Below are 22,088 nucleotides of genomic sequence, written 5' to 3'. Positions count from 1 at the left end.
CTCCTGAACTTGGGCTCGGGAGTCATCTGATTGGAAGTGACATGAACAAGCACTTGAAGAAAGAACGGTTACTCACCTTCTTGTAACTGTTGTTCTTCGAGATCTGTTGTTCATGTCCATTCCAATACCCATCCTCCTACCCCTCTGTCAGAGTAGCCGGCAAGAAGGAACTGAGGTCAGCAGGGCCCTATATTAGGAACCATGAAGTCGCAACTCCAGGGGGCGCCCAAGCTGACCCTACAGATGCTGCTAGGGGAAAAATCTTCCGGCTGTCGTGCACGCAGTGCGCACACACCTGATTAGAATGGTCATGAACAACACATCTCGAAGAACAACAGTTACGAGAAGTTGAATGGCCGTTTTTTGTGCCAGGCTTCTTAATTGAGTGGCCTAGTCACTGGAGGGTGACTGAGCCACACTGCGAAGGTTACACGTGCATCACAGAGTTTAGGCTCTTAGTATTTTGATAAGTTTTCATTTTAATTATTTGACAGGATATTTTGAAATATTATACACCATCTTGCTAATAAGAGACATCTCTCTAGTGATGGTATTAAATCATTGCTGAAAAATGATGCAAGATTGCTAAATTAGAAAAAAAAATAATTGCCAAAGTGTAGATTAGAAAAATATTCTTTTGTTGTAACACTAGTTTGAGCTGAAACCATTTAAATGTTGAGATCCCAGCTCCTACATTAAGCTAGTGATTTTGTGGCAATGCAGTGAATGAGAAATCTCATTTTGTCCCCAAACTCTCCCTAAAATATTTCTAAACCCAAAGAATCTTAGGATTCTTTGAGTTAACATCAAACATGCAAATAGTCTCAACAAGACCAGTTTTTTGTTTTTGCTTTTTTAATTACACTTTTTCATTGTACGTACAATGGCATAAATGCATAAGATGAAGAGCCAAGTGACAGATTTTGAGTCTTAATTATTTGTTTCTTCATATTTGTAGGTTTGAATTAAACTTCGTACGACTTAATTTCTGTGTGGTTGAATTACTTCTGTATTTGGAATAACTTAAAGTTGGGTCATAGAAAGTACCTAACCAGTTAAGTGTTGTGAACGGGAGCTGGAAATTTGGATTTGTGCATTTAATTCCGGGGGAGTGGAGAGTGCTTTTTGCTGCTTTATGCTCCATAAACAAGGCCTAAAATTTGTTTGCTTCCCCTTACTCCCCCCATCACCCTACTCAAGTATTTTTTCTGCCTTTTTTTTTAAACTTTACAAATATAATGTCCAGTCTGTTGGTCTTTGTTTTGCTGGAAGTCTCTCTGAAAAGGACCCAGTGGCTTGGAATGGGGGTTCTCTCATTCCTTAAAGACTTTTCCAACTGTTTGTTCAAACTGTTTGAGTTTAATTGTTTTATTTTTGTTAACACCTATTTTGTGATGTGAATAAAAATCACATCCCCTTTCAGTTAATTAGGTTTCATGTGCATAGCTTTTGTGACGTCACTCCTACTAATTGTCTAGTTATCCATATAATTACACAGGAAAGACTTAACTGAATTTTTAAAAATAAAATAAATTGATATTCTTAAATTTAAGGTCTTGTTTAAAGTTGGTAATTAGTACTGGTCAGATAACTGGGGGAGAGGGGGTTGTTTTCTGTGGAAAACTTCAACATTTTGGCCAAAAAACTGAAAATCTTCAGTGGAAAACAGAAAATTTTGATTTGGTAATGTCACTACGGTACATCATAAGAGATATAGTCTGTCTGGTAATTTGACCCTTAGGGAGTAGGATGTTGAGGCACCTGGACTACATCTCCGTTGAGGCTTTGTGGTGGCATTTCTGAATAAAATCTTTGCATTTTTCAGCCAGAAACCTTATTGGTGTGGGGATTGTTTGATAGTGGGGTTTTATATGGGGTGGGAGGGTAGGGTTTTTGTTTGTTTTTTTTTTTAACAGGAAGTCAGTCTGTGGAAAGTAATTGGGGGTGTGGAATTGTTTGATTTTTAGTAGAAAGATCATTTTCTGTTGAAACAGTTTTGATGGAAAATTTTGACCAGCCCTCGTAATTAGGAAGTTAAATTAAAATAGAAAAAATATATCTGGTGCCCTCTTTGTTCCTTGATGATGGAGATAAAGAAACAAAAAAGGGTACAAGTTGTTTTTTTTCCAGATTACCCGTAAAACTTCCTAATTACTGATTTTGATATTCCACAAGCATCTAATACCATTAGACTCATGAATAAATAGGTAATTTACTTTAATGAACAGTATTGACTGAAGTGGGAAAATAAGCATTTACAGAGTTATTAAATCAGTGATTCTTTACATGACAAAGCAGAATACCTCTTATGAAGGTATCTGTCAAGCCTGGTTTTACATTTGGGATCATTGACTTGATGGATCATAGTGTCTAACTTACAGCCTTTCTTAATATCTTAGGTGCTGTTAACTTGATACCAAAATGGCTCAAACTAGGCAAGCCTTACTCTAGATCAGGGGTCCCCAACGAAGTGCCCGCGGATGCTCGTTCGCCGCCACGTTCCTCTGTGGTGCCAGACGAAAAAGGTTGGGGACCACTGCTCTAGATCTTTTGTTGGGCCAATAATTCATGAATTAAAGAATACTTCAAATTCACAGTAATTCCATGAAATATCTTATTTTAAAATATATATATATTCTATGGCTCAGTCACTTTCACATTGAAGGTATCCTGCAAAGGACTTTTGAAAACAAACCTTATGGCTTTACACTTAAAACAAACCTTAACTAACAGATAACCTTGATTAAATCTCTTCTGCACTTTAAAGTATGTGTCTTAATTTTTAAATAAGACTTTTATATTTTTTAGGGGCTGCTTTCTTACCTCATCACTGATAGGCACACTTGCGCTAAGCCTTACAATACCTCTGTCCATAATAGCTGACATGTGCATGCAGAAGGTAATGTACACTTGATTGCTGATAAGATTTGAGCATTATTAACAGGCCTAAGTAGGTGCATTTTAGTGCAATGCCAGTGTTAAAGCTCAATGTACACAATGTACAGTATTTTCCTATTACTGTTAATTATCAAGACTGAATTATCTGTCATCCTTGCTGTATGTATATTAATCTTGTTTGTTACTGCATACTTAATTTATCTCGCTGAAATACAACTTCAATGAAAAGTAATTTAAATCACCAAACTCTCCCACTTCAGTTCCCTTACCTGGTCTAATCATTTAACTAAACCTATAGAACAGCATGTAACAACATCCTTAAATAGCAACTTAATAGTGTAAAATCCTTTCTGTGACCTTTATATCTTGAAAATATTCAGTTAGTGATATAAAAAAACCTGTAGATTAATTTCTGCAGAAGATGGACAATTTAAGGCTTAATCCTAGATTTTATGAATACAGTAAATATAAAATTAAATTTTTAAATGAAGAGGTCCCAATTAAAAAAACAAAACACCTTATTTCCATGGGTATTGTCATATAAGTCAATAACTGTGAGAGAACACTTCATGTGATTATAGTAAATATCCAAAAATAGTTTTTAGAACAGAAATGAGCCACAATTTTTCATTTATATTCCCCCTCAAACGAAATTGTCTAAGTTTTTGTTGAATATCCTATTAAAATTAAATCATTTTTGTCATGATTTTCATATAAACTTTAGCTGTCTTTTTGAATGTTTGACTGTAGTATTTTATCAATGGCAAGGAGCCCTAAATTCTTAATTTGTTTATATGAATTATAATCTGGATTTAGTGTTCTCATAACACAAGAATGAGGGTTCACCAAATCAAATTAATAGGCAGCAGATTTAAAACAAACGAAAGGAAGTATTTTTTCATACAACGCGCAGTCAACCTGTGGAACTCCTTGCCAGAGGATGTTGTGAAGGCCAAGACTACAAGTGGGTTAAAAAAAGAACTAGATAAATTCATGGAGGATAGGTCCATCAATGGCTACTAGCCAGGATAGGCAGGGATGGTGTCCCTAGCCTCTGTTTGTTTGCCAGAAACTGGGAATGGGCAACCGGATGGATCACTTGATGATTACCTGTTCTGTTCATTCCCTCTGGGGCACCTGACATTGGCTACTGTCGGAAGACAGGATACTAGGCTAGATGGACCTTTGATCTGACCCAGGTATAGCTGTTCTTATGTTCTGTGTATAGTAACACATAATATATACATACATACATGTTGAGTACTACTTTGTCTTCATTTTTAATTCTTGTTTTAATTGACTCAAAGCTCTCCATCTTACAGGTTTGTTTTTCTGTTTGCTATGATCATGGGCTCTTAAAACTTTGCTGCTGCTCCTAATGTTGGAGCAAATAATTATTCCGTTTTGCTAACTATAGCAACTGAGATCCCTAGATCTGACTCTACAATACCTATTTAACTTCTTGGAATAGCTTTCAAAACTAGCACAAGTACTGCTTGTTGGGGGAAGAGAAAGCATACATTAGTGCATAAGTGATATGCCTCACAATTTTTGAAGTTAGTGTATATATTATCTTTCTCATCTGTATCGTTAGTTCTTCTTTGTACTCATTTTAAAAAAAGATGGATATTGATTAAGTGCATTTGGTGCTTATCAAGGGGAAATCATGAAAGCTGCCTTTATGTTCTGACAAATGTAAACAAATGACAGCAATGACTAACAGTTGTATGTTGCTAAATAAGTAGGAAATCCTCCTTTCCCTTAAATGATAGTGAAATGGTTGAAGTTCTTTTGTTTTGATGGTAAACCCTAAAATGGATCAGTAAGCAATACAATAATTTAAAAGCAGCTTACACTTATAGCAATTCCCAGGTCAGAGGATCTGGACTCGCTTTGTAGACTGGATTCCCTTCACCCATTGGTGGCATGGTGGCATGCAGCAGCTCTTCAATGCAACAAAACAGTCTAAGGCAGGTCAGGAAGTGGACATATACTCTATTCCGGGGTGGGCAAACTTTTTGGCCTGAGGTCCACATCTGGGTATGGAAATTGTATGGTGGGCCATGAATGCTCACGAAATTGGGGGTTGGAGTGCAGGGGGTGAGGGCTCCGGTTGGAGGTGCGGGCTCTGGGGTGGGGCCAGAAATGAGTTCAGGGTGCAGGAGGGAGCTCCGGGCTGGGGCAGAGGGTTGGGGGGTGTGGGGGGAGGGTGAGGGCTCTGGCTGAGGGTGCGGGATGTAGGGTGGTGCTAGGGATGAGGGGTTGGGGGCCCAGGAGGGTGCTCCGGGCTGGGACCGAGAGGCTCGGAGGGCAAGAGCGGGATCAGGGCTGGGGAAAGGGTTTGGGGTGCAGGAGGGGATGAGGGGTGCAGCCTCTGGGCTGCACTTACCTCAAGCAGTTCCCAGAGCCAGTGGCATGTCACCCCTCCGGCTCCTACGTGGAGGTGCAGCCAGGCAGCTCTGTGCACTGCCCTGTCCGCAGGTGCCACCCCTGCAGCTCCCATTGGCCCCAGTTCCCAGACAATGGGAGCTGCGGGGGCAGCATGCGGAGCCCCTTGGCTGCCCCTATGCATAGGAGCTGGAGTAGGGACATGCCACTGCTTCTGGGAGACTCTGACCCCACTCCCTAGCTGGAGTGCCAGAGCAGGGCAAGCCCTGGACCCCACTGGTGGGAGCTTGGGGGCCAGATTGAAACATCTGGCGGGCCGGATGTGGCCCCCAGACCATAATTTGCCCACCCCTGCTCTATTCAGTTGAAACTGCACAAGGAATATAGGTAGGCATAGTCACCCAAATTGTACATTGGGCAGCTCTTTGAGGGTGAACTCACTTATTCTTACTATGATGTCGCAGTATATTTAGTTCAAGAAACCTATGGATATTAATATTCCAAATGTTCTGTATTAACTCAATTTGCCACTTGCAGATCACTCCCACCACTCACAGTGGTATTTATTTTCTTTTGAAGTGGGGTCTTCAATCCAACATGACTCTGGCTAGTTTGTAAAATCTCAAAAGATCAAAGCTCAACCACAAAGATGATGATAAAAGTACACTAACAATTCCTTATGGACCCCACAAAAAAAATTACTTGGCTCAATTTATACATCGTGGAGATGTCTTGAGTGAACACACAGGTTTTAGGTGTTACTTGTGGTTGTTCAGTTTACACCACATTTTTAGCCCAGACTTATTTTAAAAAGTAATTTATTAGCTCATTAGATAGCTTATTACAGTAGCTCATTAAATTGCGTTTTTTTACAGTTCTTTTATTTGCTTGCAGAGGGTCTGTCCCCATTCTGATACTTAAATGTGGGGAGAATAAAGCTGATCACAACATTTTCATAGGGAAAATTTAAATTCTGATGAACAATTTTGATTTTTTTCTGTGTGCATTTTTTGTGCATATTTTTGTTTCATGTTGACTTAATCCCTTTGGGTTTTTTAATAAACTGAAAAGCTTTGTTTCTTTTTTTTGAACTTTAAAGTTTTTCCCCGCATCTTCTCACTTTCCCCTCTACTGGGAAAAAAGGGGTAGGAGTGTGTTAGTGGAGCATGAGCCAGCTTTACCTGACGTGAACACTTTTTCCCACTCTTTCCAATTAAAAAACCAAATGGAGTTGTGGTGAGAAGCAGGTGTCTTTTCCTGCTGAGGCTTCAGAACTCTTTCCTCCTAATGGCCACAGCCATTGCTCTGTGTGAAGGGTTGACTCTCAACTCTGCTCTTTCTAAGCTCTTTGGCACTTAGAGGCCAAAGTGTCAAAAGTCTGGAAGATGTTCCCCTTCCCAAGAGCTGCATGTCACATGATTGATATAAATTCATGTAGTGACTTAGAGAAGAATCTCTTCCTCAACAAGGGTGGACGTTACAAGGGCAATGTTAAACTCACCGCGATCATGCAGCCAGATAAAACCCCTGATTTAGAAAAGGAGCATTTACACTTGTCGCTAAGACCATCCCCATCTGAAATGTCACTATAGTCTTGGAAAACCATTCAGATGTACAAGGATATTATTGCATTCCTCACAATGTCTGGACAATATGATTTGCATGATAAAACTTGAAAATATAGTCTGTTATTTGAGTGATGTGTGCCACTGACCAACGTTCCTTGTAAACTGCATGCACATGAGGCTGTGTGTGTCACAAGTGATGCCACTCACAAATTCCTCTGTTCCTGGGGTGGGCATTGTGAGAGCTGAAGTGGTGACTAAGGGCTCCCCAGCTGATAGGGGTGGAGGTGACAGTGGGACCCAAAGGGGCTGGAGCAGCTGCCATAGTACCTAGGAATGGACCAGGGCTGGGAGCAGTTACCCTGGGCAAGAGATGCAAACCCCCTCTTCCCTGTCTGCAGCCAGCTGCCTCTACCGCTGTTCTGAGTCTCCTTAGCTCCTCTCGCTCCACAGGGAGAGCACCCACTTCTCTCCCCCTCCTATCCCTGGCACTCTAACCCCCCACTCTGTCCCACTGCCCCACATCTCTCCTCAGCCTCACTGCCTCTGACACCCCCACTCCCTCTATCTCTGACTCCCTCATTTCCCTGGTCCCCCCCAAGATGCTGACTTCCTTCCACTCCACAGGCAGAGCACTCCCTCCTGTGCCTGAAACCATGAGAGTAAACAACAGTGTAGTTCTCAGGGAAGTTTGTTTGCTCAGTACAAAGAAAACCTGGAGGAAACATTGCTACTGTCATGTGTCTCGTTAAAATGCAGGTCTTCCTCTGGCTTTATTGCCTTATTTTTATGCAATTACATGACATTTTTAATGGCTATTTCCCAAAATACAGCATCTTCTGGAAGCTGCTGAGCACTCTGAAGACTGGAATCAGTTTTTATTTTGTTGTTTTCCGTTATATAGGCTGACTTTTCCCAAATCTTATTTTTTGGACATTGGGTTCAGCAACATCTGTATGTGTTGTGAAGTCTGTTGTTGTGACATTTTAGGTGGGTCAATGTTTTTGTGGTAGGCTATTTTAAAAAGGCCTTTCTTCATGTGAAATGCCAGTCGCCACAAGAAAGAAAATGACAAGCATTAAAGATGGCTGAATTCAAACCTGAATAATAGTAGTGAAAGCAGACATAAAATATATCTTTTCTATTTGGAAGAAAGTGAAAATGTTTTCAACTTTAGGGTGCAGCTTTAGGGTGTTTTCAACTTTAAGTGTACAGAAACTACAACTAAAATAAATTATTTCATGTAAATAAGCTAAAGCCTAGGCAAAACAAGCCTAATTGTCTTGGTCTTGAAACTTAAGCAATTCATATAAAGGACACAAACATTGTACCAAGAATATAAAAGTAAGTGAAAAGTTCTTCAGTAAATCAAAGTAACTTTTCTCCACAAAAACAAGAATAATTTCACTCCAGTGCATGTAGGCAGCTATATTTATATCTTTTGAAGTGTAAAAGGCTCACAAGCTTTTTTTTATTATTATTTTTCATATTCTGAGGCAATTTATTTAAATATAGTCGCGGCGATGGTTGAATGAACAGGAATCCTCTTTTGTAATTCCCAGAAAACTGGAACAGCTTCTTCTCTGAAGTATAAACCCAAATAGATTCTCAGCCCAGTCCTTTAAATAAATAGAATTTATTCTGTATAAGCACAAAATACACAAAACCACTGCAGCATCTGAAATGGAAGAGACAGCATTAAAGCAATGTTGCATGACAGATTCGAGGCACACTAATGCAATAGCAACAGATAGTATCTTTTAACTTTCTAATTATTTTTATGACACTCATCACTATAATCTGAACACTTGTACTGTATCTGTTTGACATTTATAATATTAATAAGCCCAAAACATTTAATAACAAATCTCATTTCTTTTACTCATCTCAATTGCTCTTTCTTCTTTTCCTTATTTTAATCTTTTTCTACCTCTGCTTTCTCTGCCTACCTGCTGGCAGCATCTGTCTTAATCCTAGTCCTTTGCACATATCCACTCCTTTCCTCCCTACCTTCCCTAACCCTTTCCATTCTTCAGGCACAACACCCCCTGACCTTTTTCTTGCTCTTCTTTTCCTGCTCGTTGTGGATTTTCCTGTTGCTTTTAATTCTGACTATTGTCTCTTCACCCTCACTAAAAACAGCTGCTGCCTCTGGCTACCCTTTTATTAGCAAGTATCAGAGGGGTAGCCATGTTAGTCTGGATCTGTAAAAGCAGCAAAGAATCCTGTGGCACCTTATAGACTAACAGACATTTTGCAGCATGAGCTTTCGTGGGTGAATACCCACTTCTTTGGATGCAAGTAGTGGAAATTTCCAGGGGCAGGTATATATATATGCAAGCAAGAAGCAAGCTAGAGATAACGAGGTTAGTTCAATCAGGGAGGATGAGGCCCTGTTCTAGCAGTAGAGGTGTGAAAACCAAGGGAGGAGAAACTGGTTCTGTAGTTGGCTAGCCATTCACAGTCTTTGTTTAATCCTGAGCTAATGGTGTCAAATTTGCAGATGAACTGAAGCTCAGCAGTTTCTCTTTGAAGTCTGGTCCTGAAGTTTTTTTGCTGTAGGATGGCCACCTTAAGATCTGCTATTGTGTGGCCAGGGAGGTTGAAGTGTTCTCCTACAGGCTTTTGTATATTGCCATTCCTAATATCTGATTTGTGTCCATTTATCCTTTTCCTTAGAGACTGTCCAGTTTGGCCGATGTACATAGCAGAGGGGCATAGCTGGCATATGATGGCGTATATTACATTGGTGAACGTGCAGGTGAATGAACCAGTGATGGTGTGGCTAATCTGGTTAGGTCCTATGATGGTGTCGCTGGTGTAGATATGTGGGCAGAGTTGGCATCAAGGTTTGTTGCATGGATTGGTTCCTGAGCTAGAGTTACTTGCAGTTACTGGTGAGAATATGCTTCAGGTTGGCAGGTTGTCTGTGGGCGAGGACTGGCCTGCCACCCAAGGTTGGTTTCTTTCTTGGGTTTGTCTTGCAGTAGGAGGCTTCTGGGTACACGTCTGGCTCTGTTGATCTGTTTCCTTACCATAGTAACTCTAGCTCAGGAACCAATCCATGCAACAAACCTCGATGCCAACTCTGCCCACATATCTACACCAGCGACACCATCATAGGACCTAACCAGATTAGCCACACCATCACTGGTTCATTCACCTGCACGTTCACCAATGTAATATACGCCATCATATGCCAGCTATGCCCCTCTGCTATGTACATCGGCCAAACTGGACAGTCTCTAAGGAAAAGGATAAATGGACACAAATCAGATATTAGGAATGGCAATATACAAAAACCTGTAGGAGAACACTTCAACCTCCCTGGCCACACAATAGCAGATCTTAAGGTGGCCATCCTACAGCAAAAAAACTTCAGGACCAGACTTCAAAGAGAAACTGCTGAGCTTCAGTTCATCTGCAAATTTGACACCATTAGCTCAGGATTAAACAAAGACTGTGAATGGCTAGCCAACTACAGAACCAGTTTCTCCTCCCTTGGTTTTCACACCTTTACTGCTAGAACAGGGCCTCATCCTCCCTGATTGAACTAACCTCGTTATCTCTAGCTTGCTTCTTGCTTGCATATATATATATATATACCTGCCCCTGGAAATTTCCACTACTTGCATCCGAAGAAGTGGGTATTCACCCACGAAAGCTCATGCTGCAAAATGTCTGTTAGTCTATAAGGTGCCACAGGATTCTTTGCTGCTTTTATTAGCAATCTGTCGCCTCCTTCACCTCCCCATAGACACTGCCACCAAGAAAGATGGTAATGGAGTAGGGGTCTTTCCCTCTTCTGTCTGCCTTCCTTTTCAGCTTCAAATTGCACACTTTCTAGTTCATTTTCTCCTCACATGGCTGTCATCTACCATCCAGTTTTCTGTCTGCCTGTCTGACTTTGTCTGCCTGTCTCTTTCTCACACCTAATTAACACCATCCTGATTTGACCTAGGCAGGCTAGGTCTGTTTTTGGTTTTAACTTGTGACTGGATGAGGTGCTGAATTCTTCCCTTCCTTACCCTTCAGTGCCTTCTATAATTGAGCTGTTCTGGATAGAACTAGCTCAAGGGGAGCATTCCCTCTGAAGCTGGGTGCTTCAGGTTGGCTGTGTTCCCTGGGAGACATAAGATTTGCCTCTCTTCTAAAGACAGCAGCTCTGAGGAAAAGGGAAAAAAGGGAAAAGCACTAAAATATAAGACACTTGCATGCTTTAGACATTACAAGTCAAACTTGTTGCACCTATTAATAATACTAGTTATTATAAAGCATTTTTCATCTCAACATGCTTTACAAAGGAAGTTGGTATCATAATCCCCATTTAACAGATGGAGAAACTGAGGCACAGAGAGTGAATTGACTTGTACGAGATCAACCAGCAAATTAGTGGCAGTGCCAGAAATTGAACTCAAGTCCTCTTAGTCCTAGTCCTAGTCCAGTGGCCTATCCACCAGGTCATGCTGTCCCCCATGTTTTAATGTAACGTTTAAGCTCATTTAAACATTTATTTCAATTATTTGAAGCTAGTCTCAGTTAGAAATTAATGTGGACACTAATCAATTCTAATAACTGCAGATATAGATTCCTAAGAATGAGGTGGTGTCCATACTCTGTCATTAAAACCCCAAGATTTATCACTGTATAAGACTTTATTTTTTTTCCACAAGGGGGAGCCTTGTCTATGGTTAATCAGCTTTTTCTAGCTAAAAAGAAGCTTTAAAGGGAGTAGTTCTGCTTTTTATTTTATTTTTCTTAAAAGGAACAGACCTTGTGATTTCTGTTTTGAAGCTTTACGTATACAGTAGGCATTCCAGATGCTCAGGCTAACTATTACTACCCTCGAGTCAGGTAAAATCCTGTTCATCTAATTTATGGCTCACTTTCAAAACAGGTGAGCAAATAACTTAATAAAAAATGCTGTATTTCTCCCCCCCACAGACTCAGGAAGAACAAATTCTTGTTACTTCCCAAATTATTAGCTTCTCATATGCTTTATTTGGCAGACAAAAATCAGAACTTCTTTGCTAGGACCACTTCCAAGGATTTTTCTCTTCAGTTGTTTGTTTTTATTTCTTTAATGTACGGATCTGTCTCTTTAAATGGGCATTTGGGGGCACAAATTGCCCTGAAATATATATTTTTCAGCTATACTGTTGGTCAGAAATTCAAATCTAGGTGGAGTAGGTATGTTGTTTTGTGACATTTCACTGGGGTTGTCCATACAGTTATTTCAGGGCTTGGAAAATTCACTTACCTTCTCATCTTTGGCAATTAAACTTTCATGGATTAGTGCCATCAAACTTGTACAGGTTGGTGGAGAAACAAAGAGAGTGCTTCCATTTTCAGCATCCAGATGTAATTTAGGAGAGGGGAAATGCATGCCTATTTTCCAGAGACTGATGTGGAAGATGGAGTCCCCAAAAGAGGGTTTAAGGACAGTACCCTAGTATGAATCCCAGCACATCTCTTTCCATGCCTGCGAGGAGTGTTTGGCTTCGCACCTGAATGTGGATCCACATCAGCTTTTAGCTAGAAGATGTAGTTCTCTTGATGTTCTGTACCTAGTAGAGTTTTTAAGGTCCATGAGTGAATGAGTAAGGGTGAGATCATTTGAGAAACTAGAAAAGAGAACCATGTTACCAGGAGGAGAAGGGGAGGAAAAATGTAGGTGGAGAACCCAATGTAAGGAGGTAAGGAAAAAAGAGAATTGAACACAGTGGGTGACTGAGGACATGGTGAACCAAGAGATCTTATAGAAAATGTTAAAATGCAAAAATTGTAACATTGGTCAGCATTCAAAGGAACTGAGACCCATCACGGTTTACAAATAGATTTTATTTTTTTCTCCAAATGGAAATGTCTTAAACACATATGCTGACACTATTGTAGCAACAAAGGAGCTAATAAATTACTAATGCAGTTGTCTTTACAATCTTGATGCAAGTTAGACACTTTTAACAATAACAATAGTAGACACGTCTCCATTTTATGGCAGTTGTCACAAATGAAAAAAAAATGAAATGTTAAAAGAAACTACTATTGTGCTTTGTTGGATAAATTATATTCATGCTCTAATTCCAGGTGCAGTTTTCCTGGTTATTTTTTGCAGGGGCAATCCCTGTATTTTTCTCATTTTTCATTGCAACTTTCTTATGCCATTATAACAACTGGGATCCAGTGATGGTAGGAATCAGAAGAATTTTTGCCTTTATCTGCAGAAAGCATCGCATTCAGAGGTATGATCACCTATTGTAACTTCCCTAACTTTTCATTCTACCTTCCCTATGTATCCTACCTCTTTTAGAAGCCTCAGAACTCACACCCTGGGTTTTTTGCGCCCCCCCGGTCGGCCCCCTTCCTCTCCTTTAAGAGAACCTCATTGACTGATTAGTTACCAGTGTAATTCTTTATCTCCGTTCTTTGCCCTAATATCCAGTGAGGGCAGAGACAAAATTATAAAAATTCCTGTGACACGGTTGTCTGTCCTTTAAGGGCCAGAGATCTGGGTCCTGCCAACCCTATTCATTAATCAGGTGCAGCTGAAGGGTGGACATGTGTTCCTTATAAAGAGCTGGGCTGTCAGGAAGGAAAGATCAGCAGAGGCTGCAGGGAGTCCATTGGGAGGGGAGGCAGTGGGGAAAAAGAGCCTCCTGGGAGAAGCCCTGGGAAGAGGTGCAAGGAACAAGGAGGAATCCTGCAACAGACCTTGAAGCAGGATGGAACGAGAGAGTCAAGGGGGAAAATCCCCTAGTACTTGTAGCCCAGTGGGGGTGGAAGAACTGTTTTTGTTTTGTTCTGTTTTTTTTATCTAAGTTTGGAAAATAAAACTGTGCCTGGAAAGAGACTTTGGGTATGGCAGTGGAGTTTTCATGGGCTGGGGACAAGCCACCATCTTAAAATCCTATTGTACTAGAATATTCACTGCAGAAAAAATTCTTTACAGTTTTATGTTTGCCTAATTATTGTTACCATATTATTTGCTATATTTCTGAGGCACTAAATAGCTATCTATAGATCATAATTATGACCACTCTAGTATAGTATATGTAATTCATCGAAGTATTTCGTTTTTTTAATGAACACAACTCAAGATAATATGTAACTCTTATATAGCATTACCATCCTTACTATTCATGTCTCCATGTCAAAATATAACCAGTTTAAGATTTTCTGTAATTATAAAATGAATTTGATATCTCTTTAAGAATGCCAGAGGAAAGTGAGCAGTGTGAAAGCCTCATCCCTATGCATAGTGTTTCTCAAGAAGGAGAAAACTGCTGTTCATAGGCAAAAGGTATGTTTAACAAGAAAACTTCAAAAGGTATAGTGAATACGTTCAAACTCTTAAGTCAATTTTTTTTCCTCTTGAGGTTGTTAGCACCTTACAATGGACTTGCTAATTATTCCATTATCTTCAGTACTTTTACCTGTTTTATTAACACTCATTTGCATGAATTAAAGAAGGAGCTCATGTATGTTACCAGTCTGCCAAACAGTCATGGAAATTAACCTGTGCAGGCACAAAATTTACTCACTCACTCTTTATCATGATTGATACTCACCCTTGAAATAAATAAATAAAGCTGCTCTCCCTGACAAGTGAGTATGTAGACTTTTGCAAAGATAATATAACTAGAAATGCAAGATTTAGAAAAATGTGGTTATTTTTTCCCAATATTCTCATAATTCCTGTTTGGCCGCAAAACAAAATATATCCCAGCTGTACAATATATTTGCAGTCTATTTTTCACCATTCCACTTGCACAGTTTCAAATACGTTTAATGCTATGACTGGAAAAGGTATATAAAATGAGAAATATAGGCTCAAAATCAATACAATTAATCCCTAATGCATAGCATTAATAATTCTGTTTTAATTTTTTTCAGTTTCAAGATGGTTTCATACTCAGCGAAGAGACAATCTCCTGGAAAGTCCATAAGGAACCATATTTCAGTGCCTATTCTACATTTGGAAAAAAAAGTTTCAGTTCTTTTGAAACTAAACTTTTATTTTCCCATAATTGCCTGTCTTCATCTGGTTCTATCAACGAACAACTTCACTATGTGCATATCACTACAACTATAGGAAATCCCAGTCCATCTAAACAACCAACCTGCCTTATAGAACTCAACTTGAAATTACTTGATATAATCAAGAAAGCAAATGCTGGTCTGGTGATTTATTTTTTGTTTTCACATTTTTGTTAAATGCTGGACAACAAGTTGTTCAAAAATTACTTTTAAAATGAATACTTTAATTCTGCAGGTCGTTATTTCTTACAGGCTTTCAGATGAAAAAAGCTAAATATGTAGGTTACTTGTAATAGGTACGGATTAACATTTTTGTATAAAGTCTATTTGAATATTAACACATGAAATTAGAAAAAAATCTTAATTTATTAAATAAGTACATTTTTGCAACTGTTGGAGCAGGATGTATGCAAGTTTCCGGAACACTACATATATTGCTTTATCCCATTTTAAAAAACCTTGTAATAGGAAAGGGTGCTTTGTGTTTAAAAATCTGTTCTGACCTAACAATCTCAAACTTTTAAAGAAGTGTTAGTATAAAAAGGTTATGTATTTTTAAAGGTGGTAATTATCATAAATTTGGCTGGACAAGCACTTGATGTAAAAGTTCATAATTCAGAATCAGTCTCTTTTTGAAAACTTAATAGTCAAAATTATTTAATATGTAAAATTGTAAATAATTCCAAGATGCCATGTGCACAGCTGCTTATTTGAGGAAAAAAACATCAAATAGACTTCTAAATTTTGTAGTTACTATCTTATCTCAACTCAAATCTTCCAAGCAATTTTAAAGCTAGAAATAATCATGTTGACTTCATTTTCCTAAGGAAATTACTGTGTAATGGCTAACTTTTTCACTGTGACCTGAGTATTCTTCCCTACTGCAATGCTGCTGTTCTGTTTGGTGCTGAAAGGTAACAAATTAATAAATATATTCACAAGAATCCTGCAGACAGTTATTGCCCTCTTCAAAAAGTAAAATTTGGTAACTTTGGCGAAGGGGTATTTACTAATTTATTTTGTCTTTTAGTGAATTGTAATGCTTATAAAGAGCACAGATGGACTTTCAGTCAAGGTGACTAAATTCTCCAGATAACTACAAAACCTACACGGACAGTGCAAGCTTTCTCATGCTGCTCTGCCATTTTGTCTCAATCCTGTTCTGGAGGAGCTGATGTTTTTCTAGGGATAAGTCCATTCGTCTTTGATCTCTATATTACTCCCACCAATAAGGATACTAATTGTGGAAATGGTGGTGGTGATTTGGCAATGTAAAGGAAAAAAAAAAAGTCCTAACTGGCCTGTATTAAAACTACAGACTTGGATAAATGTTTAGAAGGATTAGATTTTAATCTATTCAACCCCCAAATCAATAGCTGTAGGGAGAAGACCATTGTTAATTGAAATGTATGGGGTAAGTTAAAACATAGGCTATTGCACTTGCAGGCGGATTTTTGTTCATTTTTATCAAATACAAATATTTTTCTGAATTTTATATCAACGGTTGGTCACTAAACTATGAACAAAATGTATTTGAGGCCAACCTTTTTCAAAGGAGGAACATGAAAAGACCTGAGGTTGGGATTTTCAAAAGATTTACAAGCACAGTCCCATTTGAAGTCACTTAGATACTTTCAAAAATTCCATTTTTTGGTCCCAAGTCCATATTTAGTCACCTATCCTTTATACTCCTACTTTTGAACACTTAAGCCAGAGTTCCTAATCTCTTGCAGAAATGGAGGTCAATAAAAATTAGAAAGAAATACTGATGATGTACATCAAACTGAATAAAAAATAACCTTCAGTTCTACTGAACTGGATTAGTTTTAAACAGTGTAACTAAAAGTGAATGTCTCTGTCAATTACTCAAGTACCCATGAGAAGACAGGAACTTTAAATGCCGCAGTTGAACTATTTTTATATTTGATCTTGGGTAGAATTTTGGCTGTTCGGCAAGAGGAGAATTCTCCTGATAAAGTTAAAAATGTTTTTTAGGAAGCAAGATAACTCCAGAGAATTTAAGTGGAATCCTTACTAAGAAAAGCCATTAATTAAGGCATAGCGGCAATGGAATGCAAATAGTTGTTCCCTTAAAAAATGATTACATCTTCAGTTAATATTTGGCTTCTGTCAAGTTTGCCTAGTTAATACTCAACACTAAATCATGTCCTCTATAGCAGCGAGAAGGATAAGGATTGTGGCATCTGGAGAGATAAGCCTAGCAAGGCTAATTTTGCTTTCCAACAGGTGTGTTGCTCTGTTTTCAGAAGAAAACTAAGGTTCACTTTTGAAATTGATTGCCCATGACCCATAGTTGTACTGGGCTGTGACGTATAACTGTGAACCAGAATCCTTATTTAACATAACAAAACATGCCAGACGTGGAATCTATCATCAAATCCTTGGTTAGTTTATAGAGTTTTACGTAGCACTTTTAAATTGCGTCAAGAAATACATTGTGCTGGAAAAAATGAACATTAATACATAAGAGAAAATCTTCTCTTTCTGCCTCCTAAGGACATTCAAATAACATTTATATGTTTAAACAATTCAGATGCTGGGACCACCTCACTAATTTTTCCAAGAAAAGAAAAAAAATGTTTTGAGAAATCAGATTGTCATGATATAAAGTGTTAGATACCATAAATTACTTCAGCAGTCTTTTTATTAAAGTGTAGCATTCTGGGGAGTGGAATGTAAAATACAAAACAAATTATCTCCCTGAAAGGCCATAGATTTTCAAACAATTGTGCCCCAGTATTACAAGAGATATATGTATTACAGTATTACTAAAGTTATATATTGTTACATTGTGTCTGCATTTAATAAGAGATAATGAGATTTTCTATACCAACTTGTGATTTTTAGTATAAGAACATCTTTTATAAGTAACTGTCTTTTTTGTTAGAAAAGTGATTCATGCAGCTTTCTATAATGGTTGCTTGGTAAAGGCACAAGAGATTTAGCTTTTGAATCTCAGGTACCTGTGCAATAGTGGCGATATGTTGAATATAATACTCTTCTTGTGGGGTTTTTTTTTTTTTTGCGGGGGGGGAGGTGTGGGGGCGTTTACATGACATGGCATGCAACTGGACTCAGTTTCTCGTTACAGTAATGTGAAGAAGCTATCTCTCCTGGTAGAAATCTCTTTACTGACATGGACTACCATAACTTGTTTTTTTACTGTTTAATTGGAATGTCTTGATTTTGATTTATTTCCTTCAGGAAGTGTATTCACTTAAAAAAAAATCTTCTCATATTTTAAATTAATCATACTTTGAATGTTGTTGCATATTTAAAGAGCAGTGATTTCCCACATATGCCTACATTATTGAAAAACAATGCCATATATATAGTGCTGTCCAAAAATGAACTCATTTATCGCAGCATCCTTATGAGGCAGCTAAATAATTATCCTCATTTTTACATATGGAGAAACTGATACAGAGCAAAGTTAAGTGATTTTCTGACTGCCCCTAAATAAGTCTTGGAACTCAAGAGTTGAATGGGAGTAACAATTAGTCTGCTACGCTATACTGTGCAGTCCAGTACACAAAACTGCATTAACCCTTTTACTGCTAGTGGCTGCTGCAAACTTTAGCCTAACTCCAGAAAAGCACTTAAGCAGTTCCGTAACCTCTAGCACTTGCGTTATCCCATGATAGTTACACATAGATTTAGGTGCTTTGCTGAATTGGGGCCTTCAGCAGTATTTTCCTTTGAAATACTAAATGCCCTTCAAAGGACAATTAAAACCAGGGTATTGCATGTGGTACATGACATACTGTGTGTGCTGTTATGTGCATCGCATACCTATTACAAAACAGATGAGAAATTTAAAATAGTAAGAGCCTGAAAACGGAGTTTCCTTGCCTTATGCAATTGCCATTCTTCCTGTTTAATTATCCCCACTGTGCCTAGGTACTGCTGTTTACTATTGTGATTGGTTTCATTAAGCTTGCAAAATTACTTCTTTATAACACCGTTTCCATTGTTTATAATACTTTTTGAAGAATTCTTCTTTCATATTGAGTTTTGCCATTCTTGGTCTCTACATAGTCTTTCGGCTTGGGAAACTTAATTGAATGAAGTGTTGAACCTATTTTAAGTTACAGAACAAGTAGAAATTTCTTAATTCCAAGGTGAATTTATGCAGACAAATGGCCTCAGTGAATAATTATTTTTGCTAGGCACTTAAAGTTTCATTTAGATGTAATGAAGTAGTGGCTATTTGAAAATGCCCTTTAAAAAATGCACAGTAGGGGGGAAAAAAAAACCTCCTGGATCTTATGTAGCTACGCACCTGAGCAGGCTGTAAGCATAGGTGGCAAGTTTATATGGGCCCGTGTTGCTTGTGCTCCACCAATATTCCGGAACATAGGCCAAGGTCCACCAGCGTTTGGGCTTATATTTTCAGAGCCATCCCGTCCATAGGATGGGCCGGGGTCCCGCACTTCAGATGGACATGGAGTCCAGGGCAGCCTGGGAGATGAGCAGGGAGCCTGGAGCTGGCAGCAGTGAGCGACCAAGCCCCAGCCTGTCCTGCTCCGCTCTGCCCCGCCCCTTCCCACCCCTGCTCTGCCCCACTCCCACTCCAAGTTCCTACCCCGCCTCTTCTCATCCCCGCTCTGTCCCCACCCCTGCTCTGCCCTCTGCTTGGACCCGTTTTGGGCACCACCAAAAATTATACAAACCTGGCTCCCATGGGTGTAAGTGCATGGCATGCATCTGTGCACATCTGATAAGTGTACAGTTTTCATTAACAAGCATTGCTGGTCACAGACCGACTAGTGTCTCTTAACTAGTGATCTGAAAACTTCTGTTTTCTGAATTTAACACAAAGAAGACAGGCAGATGCAGTGCAATTCCACCCCCCATCATTAACGCAGTGCCAGTACTGAGAAATAAGACACAAAAATCAGAAAATAGCAGAAGTTAAGGTTTCTTTTGCACAACTGAGTTATATGACCATATTGTGGTCCTATTACTTTTTATCTCATTTCCAGTTTAAATCCTTACTATATTATCAGTTCTGTTAAGTACTGCATAACTGAACATATAGTCTGTGCAGCATGACAAGAGTTATTGATGCAGTGAAAACCTTACCTTTTGATATTTCTTTGGGAGGTTTTTTGCCTGTTGTATTTTGTTGTTGTTTTTTGGTTTGGTTTTTCCAACGTTGTGTTGCAATAACACTAGTTCTTTGCACTTTATATAATATAGCATGATTTCTCAGGGAAATGTGGATGATCTTAAACCACTTGTATCCAAGGAGGTGATTTGAAAATGAAGCAGCAGCCCTTTGTAGGTTTTATTTGAACATTGAATATAGTTTTAATATTTGTTTCCTTTGACTTAGCTCCCTCATCCTGGTTCTTTGGATAAGGATGATATTACAAGTATACTTTCCCATTGCTCTGATTTTTCAGAAATAGAATTGCTCTGTTATACTTACCCAGTTTTTCCTACATAGTTGTACTGTGCATCATCTTTACTGTATGAAATTGCGTTGAAATTAATAGGACTCTTGCTCTGTTGATTTCAAAGCTGCTCCTCTGTCCATGGTAGTATGGTGATGCCTACGCTAGGCATTCAGGGTTAAACAGCTCTGCTCTATCACATACCTAGTTGAGGTTTATACTCTGATTTCATCACACAGTGCTAGTATAACAGTGTTACCATGAATATGTTCCCTATAGTCAATGAGGTTTTGGGGCTAGATGATCGCCTGAGGTCCCTTCCAACCTTGATATTCTATGAAAGTAAAGTACAGTCAGGTTGTCCTTCAAATATTTTCTTCAGCAAAGTTGCTTCCCTGACTAATTTAAGCCCTCTGAAGTAAATGGCAGTCTTTCCATTGTTTTCCAGTGGGTTTTGAGTCAGAATCTTATTGAAATAAGGCTGTCACAAGCAGCTTGATCTTTCTTACACAGTATTTCCATGTGTAATATACCTCTGGAATATTCTTTCTTTAATAGGATTTTGCATAGTATCAGCCAATGGGACTTGATGCAAAAAAAAAATGTAGTGACCCTAGCATTCTAACTGTTCACTCAAGCCATTATTCTCTTATACCCAAGACAATAGCAACTTTATTATTTAGAGTCTTAGGTGTCTTTGGCTCCAGTTGTTATAATGTTGGGCTCTAAATCAGTAGTGTAAAGGATCCTATCCATTTCAGTAGAATTTATCATCAGGATCAACATCAGTATCAACATCAATAGCCTCAAGTCCCTCTTCACAGATTTCTCAGTATGGCTGCTCTGTTTGTACTTGGTTCAGTCTGAAGCAGAAAGTTTGCTCGTTGGTTTATGCTACTGAGATTGTACTGCGCCTGCAACTGTGTTCTTTACATTGGCTGCCTGTAGCCATGTGACTGACACTACTGGGGTTCTTTTAGATTTTAATAGTGTGACCCTGGTTGCATTCAGCCTTGGCCAGATGAACATCTGCACTTGCACTACCTGCAGTTTAAGGATCCCACCTTTGCATCTGATGTTGGTCCGTCGTCATATTTTTCTTGTGATGGAAAGGTTCTTACAGAATGGCAAATTTTAGTCCTGCATTTGTTACTTTCCTTACCAATCCCTTTATTTCCCTTTTTAAAATTACTCAGTGTATTCTTTTAGTGCCTTAAGCATATTGGCAAGGAATGTGGTATGAAGTCGTTGCTGAATATTCTATAGAGTAAATATGGTTGTCCATTATAATAGAATGGTCTCTGATATTAGAATGCAGGGATGTTTGTACAGTTACTGATCCACAATCCTATAGTTATTTCTCAATTATACAAATGCGTATTCTCAGTCTGAGAGGAATTAGCCAGTCACCATAGTGTTACATGTACAATATGCAATCCTTGTGTTCTATTGACATAGCTCTCAACATTTTACAGCTTTAGCCAACCACCCTGGCCACTTCCTTTTCCGATCCCCTCCATTCTTTTATGCTACACACTGCTACTCTATTCTGACCCACTGCCTGTTGCTTTGGAGAAAGGCTTGACACCCTTGCACAATGAGTAATTGAATAAAAATATTAAATGAGGTTTAAAAGCTTCCTTTCCTTCAGCCTGAGAAACAGCCGTGCTAGTGGAAAGTATCCTCCAGGAAGTTGCAAAATGGGAGAGGAGGAAGAAAGATCATTTAAAATATTGTAAAAACAGCAGATTCATTGGAAGGAGCAAAAAACCTTGTTGAG

The 22,088-nt window shown here is 38.8% G+C and overlaps 1 protein-coding gene across 12 annotated transcripts in view; it reads left to right on the top strand.

Moving 5' to 3' along the window:
- SLC35F5 (solute carrier family 35 member F5) overlaps positions 1–15,832 on the top strand; it is a 53,256-nt gene extending 37,424 nt beyond the window's left edge. For 10 of the 12 annotated variants that reach the window (XM_039494296.1, XM_039494293.1, XM_039494294.1 and 7 more), the window contains 4 exons: positions 2,809–2,899; positions 12,939–13,093; positions 14,063–14,151; positions 14,745–15,832. In XM_039494296.1, the coding sequence (XP_039350230.1) occupies positions 2,809–2,899; positions 12,939–13,093; positions 14,063–14,144 (328 nt within the window). In that variant the 3' untranslated portion in view covers positions 14,145–14,151; positions 14,745–15,832. Of the gene's footprint in view, positions 1–958; positions 1,055–2,808; positions 2,900–12,938; positions 13,094–14,062; positions 14,152–14,744 lie in introns of those variants that run through there. The other 2 variants (XR_005586131.1, XM_039494302.1) reach the window with 2 other exon arrangements.
- The last annotated feature ends 6,256 nt before the right edge of the window (positions 15,833–22,088 follow it).

The sequence above is a fragment of the Mauremys reevesii genome, linkage group 11 (genome assembly GCF_016161935.1).
Source record: "Mauremys reevesii isolate NIE-2019 linkage group 11, ASM1616193v1, whole genome shotgun sequence".
Lineage (NCBI taxonomy): Eukaryota > Metazoa > Chordata > Testudines > Geoemydidae > Mauremys > Mauremys reevesii.
The sequence above is the reverse complement of the archived record's forward strand: the minus strand, read 5'-3'. Positions and strand labels throughout refer to the sequence as shown.